The sequence below is a fragment of the Melospiza georgiana genome, chromosome 1, assembly GCF_028018845.1.
Source record: "Melospiza georgiana isolate bMelGeo1 chromosome 1, bMelGeo1.pri, whole genome shotgun sequence".
NCBI classification, from domain to species: Eukaryota; Metazoa; Chordata; class Aves; order Passeriformes; family Passerellidae; genus Melospiza; species Melospiza georgiana.
The window spans coordinates 9230401-9237544 of record NC_080430.1 but is presented as its reverse complement, the minus strand read 5'-3'; the positions used below and the strand labels follow the sequence as shown (position 1 = coordinate 9237544).

The 7144-nt window shown below is 45.5% G+C and overlaps 1 protein-coding gene across 1 annotated transcript in view; it reads left to right on the top strand.

Annotated features, from left to right (window-relative positions):
* Positions 1 to 2971: 2971 nt before the first annotated feature.
* Positions 2972 to 7144, top strand: part of LMBR1 (limb development membrane protein 1) — a 69793-nt gene continuing 65620 nt past the window's right edge. The window contains exon 1 of the mRNA XM_058023341.1: positions 2972 to 3219. Within this exon, the coding sequence (XP_057879324.1) occupies positions 3157 to 3219 (63 nt within the window). The 5' untranslated portion in view covers positions 2972 to 3156. The remainder of the gene's footprint in view (positions 3220 to 7144) is intronic.

Genomic DNA, 7144 nt, shown 5'->3' with positions numbered 1-7144 from the left:
TTTATTCATTCCTAAATCCAGTTCCTTGTTATTGAAAGCAATCTCACTTAGTTTTTTACAAGTGAACCAACTTTAAGTTATAAATGGTGTATATTTTTACTAAAATGTTAATTTTAAAAACTTGTTCAAAATGGGAATACTTTGACTGTGCTTTTTTCTTCTTTTTGGGGGAATATATATTCATCAATACATTTATGACTATATATATATATAAAATCCAGCACATACCTATGTGAGTCTATACTAAACTAGTTTATATCCTCTTTTTTCATGCCGACATTGTAATTCTTAATTTAAATTTCTTTCCCTTTGCTGTTTCAAAAAGTTAAAATAAATATATTGTGCTATAATACAACATTTATCTGGGGAGTTGTTGTTACTGGGTTGACTCAATGAGAATATGGGCTGGAAATATTTGAAACCAAAAAAACTCCTTCTTTTTCTAAAATACACCAAAGAAATAGAAAGCATAAGTTAGCAATATTTTAAGCTGAATCCAGAGCCAAGACTGATTGAGTTGGATTTCTAAAGTTATAACGCAATTCTTGCTATGCTTTAGCTTACAACATATAAGACACTGAAAAAAATCACCTAATAAACAAACTTAATGTACATAATTATGATAATATTTTATTTATTTTATACCATGATCAACACCTTAGAGGACTTTTAACCACTCTCTGGTGTAAAGTACCACAGAGTTGCTTTGGTAGTTTTACATCTAGTATGCTTCCAATTACTACTTTTGTACCCCCATCAGATCAATACATGCATCAGTTTGCAAGAGCTGCCTACTTTAGACTGAATTTCCTGTGGTATAAATAGATTTTGCTGTGGTGGCTACTCTGACCTTCCTTTGTGATGTAGATACCTCAGAACTGAGCAGTAACTTCTGCCCAAGAAAGGATGGAAGCTATTTCCACCCCTCCCCTGCCTTTTCAGTAAATATAAATGTGTATGTTGTTTCTGATGATTCATCTGCTCAACTGGAAGAAAGAACTTGACAGTCTACAGTATGAAACAAATTATGTACTATATCTCCTCCTTAGGTTTACTTCAAATTCAGTAAATTAAAAAGAACACATATTGCCCATGTGGGAGTGGAAGCTTCAGGTGTTCTAAATTTCGATTTCTATAAGCTACCAAAATACAGTTAATTTTCCTTACAATCTTCCAGTGTTGAATATGTCTGCAGGCAAAGTTAGAAACGCTTGAATTGCTGTTTCTTGGCAGTGGCTGAGTCATTTCCCAGGTAGCCCAGGAACTAACCCTCCCCTCAGGCTTGGACTGCTGGCTGAATCTCTGGTTGTTCCTGTTCTTCCTCTTTGGCTGGGCCATCTGCTCTCCCAAGTTCTTAGAGTGGCTTTGCTCTGGTGTCAGCATTTCTCTCTCCATCACAAATCCATTGAATCCATCCTGTTCCTAACAGCCCGGCTCCAATACCATTGTCATTTATTGTGTGGGTTTTTATATAAGATGATGAGAGCTGGGATCCTGTCTGTTCTATTCCAATACTTCTATAGGCAGCTCTAAGAGAATTTGGTTTCCCTGGGGTCAGGTTTGCACATGCCAGACTGTGTTTGTTATAATAAAAGAGATTTTGTCTACCTATAACCTTGCCCTTGGTAACCCTGCTCAGTCTGGACCAGCTCTTGAGCAGAGAACAGCACTAGCCTAATTCTAGTCAAAATTAGAACTAGGCTTCAACTAAAAGCCTAATTCTTTGTCAAATTCATCTTGGAAACTAGGGATGCTTTCATCACTTTCAGCATGTGAAGAAGAAAAGGAGATTGAAAAGAAATGGGAACAGGCAAAGAAGAAAACCCCAGACAAGTAATAATACCAGACAGAATCAAGTGCTATGCAGAAAACAGCTGTAAAGTAGGACACCTTTTCCCAAGAAGCAGCTCAAAAACTGTGCTCCCTGCTCCTTCAACTCTGTTTTTAATGGTATTCTGTTCCTACAGCCTCAGTGAACACCTAAAGTCTCCCTCCCTGAGCAGTGAGCTTCAAGAGGAGAGAGCACAGGAACATTTCTGGCCTGTCACACCCCTGGTATGATTGTGCCTGCAAATACCTTGTCTGTGTCTTCACAAGTGTCAAATGAACAAGGGTAGGACTGTGGCCATACTGAAGCTGCAGGACCTTTTGCATCCATTCAGGACTACAAGGAAAACATCTGTTAAAGATTAATTTTTCTAATTCTAACATTTCATAAATACCACCTGTTTTTAACCAAGAAAACGGGCCTGGGGAATTAATATAATTGGAATTATAATTGGCATTGACAACTTGTAAAATGTATTGATAGTTGTAAATAAGCAGAAAATGATGATCCTTATTTTTGAAACTTCTTGGACTAATGATACATACTTGGATTGAAATAAAAGTTTGATTTGCTAAACCACAATCTATAATTTTTAGTATGTCCTAGATTAATAGTCTTCCATGTATATTTAGACAATTGATCTACTTGCAAACTCAGAAGAAGATTGCCCGTGCATGTAGAGGGAACAGGGAATAATGAGATCACCCATTGGAATGGGCTGCCCGGGGGGCTGGCGGAGTCACCGTTCCTGGGAGTGTTCAAGGAAAGACACCGTGGTCCTTAGTGCCACGGTCTAGTGGACACGGTGGTGTTGGGACATAGCCCGGACCCGATGATCCCGGGGGTCTTTCCTGCCTGAACAATTCCGCGATTCTGCGTTCCCGTCCTGCCGGTAAAACCAGCCCCGCCCCAAGCCCCTCAGCCCCGCCCCTTTGGCGCTCCGGCCCCGCCCCACCACGGCCCCGCCTCCCCGCTCCCTTTGGCCCCGCCCCTGGGCGTGACTTCGCCAGCCTTCACTTTCCCCTAAGCCGCGCCCCCCGCGGTCTGACCCCGCCCTCCCCTTGCCCGCCCCCGCCGGGGTCGCTGCGCGGTGACGCAGCAGGAGGAGCTGAGGCGGCGCTTCCCGCCCTTCCTCCTCCTCCTCCTCCTCCTCCGCGCCCGCCGGACGGGGACAGAGCGGCGGAGCCGGGGCTCCTCAGCCGCTGCCGGGGCCCGGGGGAGCAGCCGGGCTGCCTCCGGCCATGGTGGCCCGCTCGTCGCCGGCGGGGCAGGAGCAGGCGCGGCGGCGGCGGCCGCCATTGCTCGCGGGGGCCGCGGTACTATGAAGGATGGAAGCGGACGAGGTGACGATCCGGGAGCAGAACTTCCACAGCCAAGTGCGGGAGTACACGGTAGGTGCCGCCGCAGACCGTCCCTGAGCTGTCACTGCCCTCTGCCCCAGCTCTGTCCCCGGGCGGGCTGTCCCGCTCTGCCCCGCTGTCCTTGCCCGCCCCTCGCCCAGTGTCCGGCGGGACTCGGGGGCCTGTCTCGGGTGGGCAGAGCGGTGAGTGCACCTTCCCGGAGCTGCCCCGGGAGCTGCAGCAGCCCAGCTCACCCCCTGGAGGGTTTTCCTCTCCGAGTGCCCTCAGCAGAAGATGGAGATGCGGTGTGTGAGGCAGGGCACCGTGTGTTCCATGGGAGGGCTCTCGGAACAGGTACCGGTGCAGCAGCCTCGTGAGCAGTGCTCAGCTTCGGCAAGGGATGGCTGCGGGCGGGCATCATTCGTGTGCACAAGGATCTAAAGGTGAGGCGCTCAGAGGATGGACCAGGCTCTGCTCGGTGGTGCCAGTCACCAGGAGGTGAGGCAATGGAAAGAAACACCTGAACATGAGGAAGAATTTCTTTACTGTGCAGGTGACCGTGCACTGGAACAGACTGCCCAGAGGAGCTGTGGCATCTCCCTTCCTGGAGGTATTCAAGAACGCCTGGATGCAATCCTGTGCTTTGGGATGACCCTGTTTGATCAGGGAGGTTGGCCCAGATGCCCCACTGTGGTCCCTTCCACTGTGACCCATTCTGGGATTCTGTGAGCACCTCAGTCCTCAGGTGCAGCTTTGTTCCTGTCAGGTGTGCATGGGATTTCAGGGTATGGCTTGTCATACTGGGATTCTCCTGCCTTGCTGGGCTGTTTGCAGTGCTGTGTGTAAATCAGGTGTTTCCCTCATGCCCCGTGCTGTCCCAGTGGAGCACATGGCAGTGCCTGTGCTGTCCCCTCTCAGCCCTGCATAGGCAGGTTCAGCACTACACCCTGCGTGCAGACAGAGCAGTTCCACTTTCCTCTCCGACAGCCTCTAATTGTTCTCAGGACTGTTCAGATCTGATAGAGGTGTTTTGATGGGGCTCATGTCTCTCCTGCTTCAATTCCAGGAAGGAAACACAGGCTGAGCAAGGGAGACGTGCAGCACGGTGTCCTGCGAATGTGCTGTCCTGGCTTAGCAAGTTTTCTTTGCCATCCCTGTTGTCTGGGAGGAAAAAACAGATTTCTTGAATTAAAATAAAATTTCACAATTTAGCTTTAGGTTTTTCAGCCCTTTTTGGGAGACTCTAAAAATACCATGGTTAACTGGTTTATGTAGCACTGTGGCTAGGTCACTTGATAGCAGACTTGCTTGGAATGTGTTGATTACTCTTCTGTAGTATACAAATCCATGTTAAGACCTTTCCTGTGAAATATTCTATTTCTGGGACCTTTTTTTCTGAAGAGTGCAAAACAAGCCTGTATGAGGAGAGCAGCTACTTTATGGGATTCTTTTTTGAATTCTCTTCTGTGGGCATGGATGTAGTCTATGTCCTGGAAGTCCTGACTAGTGGAGGGGCACTAAAAGTAAAATACTTCTTTGTAAAGAGGTGTACTACATATATATATATATATACACTATATATATATATATATATACACTATATATATATATATATATACACACACTATATATATATATATATATATATATACTATATATATATAATACTCTAAGTATTATCTTAATCACCTTTATGGTAAGAGAACATGAATGTATGTACAAATCTTTTTTTTTTTCCCTCATGTCTGTTTTTCCATTTGTATTCCATTTTGTGCTAATTATCTCCTAGTTACTTTCACCAGAGTCTTGTTCTGATAAATTGGATGTTACATATTGTGGTTTCATTCAGTAAGAAACAGATTTTTGAGTCTGAAGGAGTGGCTGGGTACCATTACAAATAGTGAAGTCTATTAAATTCTTGAAGAACTAGTTCATCTGTACTGCAGGTACAGGGACTTTTTTAACTCCACAGTTACAGGGACTTTTTCAGCCCCTCCAGAGCAGTTGGTGACTCTTCCTACTGGTGTAGTCATGTGAGAAATCACACACCAGTAACTCATATATTAGAGGTGCAGTGTTGTTTTGTTTGGACAGCGGACTCAGAATATTCTTGCTCTTGAAACTTCACTTTGATGTTAATATTGATCACAGGGCAGCTTTGTTATTGTTTAATCAGTAGGAATAATAATAACAATGTTGCCTTTTAAGTCATACCTTGGTGCAGTTGTGATCTTTAATTAATGTGGGAGCACCACAGGGTTTTATGAGGGCATGGAGTGCTGCCACCCCCACCTGGGTGTGCAGCCTGCCGTGGCTCCCACGTGGCTGCAGGAGAATTTTGGAGCTGTGAGTGCATTTGTGGTTAGTCTGAGCATGCTGGAGCACACACAGCATGCTGCTTACATGTGCAATTATGTTCAATCCTCTCCTTCCCACTCCTGCCCTTGCTGCCCATGAAGTTACATGGTGAATAGAATTTCTTAAACTATGCAAATACATGGTTGTTGTGTAGGCAGTGGGTGTAGCCATCAGCCCTCAGCTGGAGCAGGGAACATGTTCCCCTCTGACACAGGCATTAAACCCTGATTCCAGCTGCAGGTGGGCTGGGGGCAGCAGAGCAGTTCAGAGAAGCATTTGATATTTAAAGATGTGGTTCTAAACTGGGTTAGGGTAGGTTTAGATTAGATGGTAGGAAGAAGCTCTCTGCTGTGAGGGTGGTGAGGCCCTGGCACAGGCTGCCCAGAGAAGCTGTGGGTGCCCCATCCCTGGCAGTGTTCCAGGCCAGTTTGAGTGGGGCTTTATGAGGTACCTGCTCCAGTGTAAGGTGTCCCTGCCCATGGCTGGGGGTTGGGAACAGATGTTATTTAAGGGCCCTTCTGACCCAACCATTCCATTCCAGTTGTGGAATATTACACCAGAGGAGACCTCTCTGTGCCTGTTAGGAGCAAGAGAATTTTATATTGTCTGTTAGAAGAACCTTTGAAGAGCTAGTTGTGTGGCACGGCCTTTACTGGAATCTAAAATGATACATTTGTGAGAGAACAGAAATCAAAGTGAGCTGATGTAGTTGAAAAGAAAATCCTCTTCACTTTTCTCTTACAAATATTCTTTGAATGCATACAGAATTTCTGTATTGTGCTCTCTGATGGAATCAGAGTCCTAAGGGCACACTGAGTTTACCTGCAGTGTAATGCTTTATTTCTGTTTCATGTATTCTCTGAACTGGCAAGCTACAAAGTTTTCCATAAAGTTGTGTAACATAAAAAAAAATTCAAGCCTTGTTATGCTTTTGCTGGTGGTGCCTGTCTCTTTCTGCAGGTGCCAACTTTTGCTAATTCCACCTTCAAAACCCAAATATTTCTGACACATGTTTATAGATTGAGCAAGGGTAGTAAAAGATTATTTTTTAAAAAAGACATCCTTCATCTACTTTTGAAGTGACTCAGTGGTTTAATGCTTAATTTAACTCAGGCCTGTTTGCTCTTGACCTCATTTGGAGTGTCTGTATGGCACCTGTTTTTCAAGTGCAACAAAATCATCTGCCTTGGATTTTGTTGCTTCATGGGGATGATTTGTGCTGCTAGAAGGTGGTTACCTCCCCAGGCAGGCATGGCTCTGCAAACATCAACCTGCTCTACAGAGGAGCTGTTGTTTTGGACAGTTGTTGAAAACACCAAAACTTGGTCTGAGTCTGAGTTTCAGAATTCAGATGCAATGAGGTGAATGTGGAGACTCTGAACTGGTGACCCAGTGCAAGAGATGGCAAAGCCAAGAGTTTGCTTGGAGTCTGTGGGATCTCAGCACCTCAGGACTGATGTGCAGAGTCACCGAGACCACCCTTGGGGGGTCGGGAGTCCTGGAATGTTGCCAGAAGTGTCTGGTGGCTGGACTTTGATCCTACACAGGAGACAACACCTGTATGAGGATGGGAGGATCTCACTGGGGTGAATGGTGAAGGGATAAGTTAGTTAGAGTG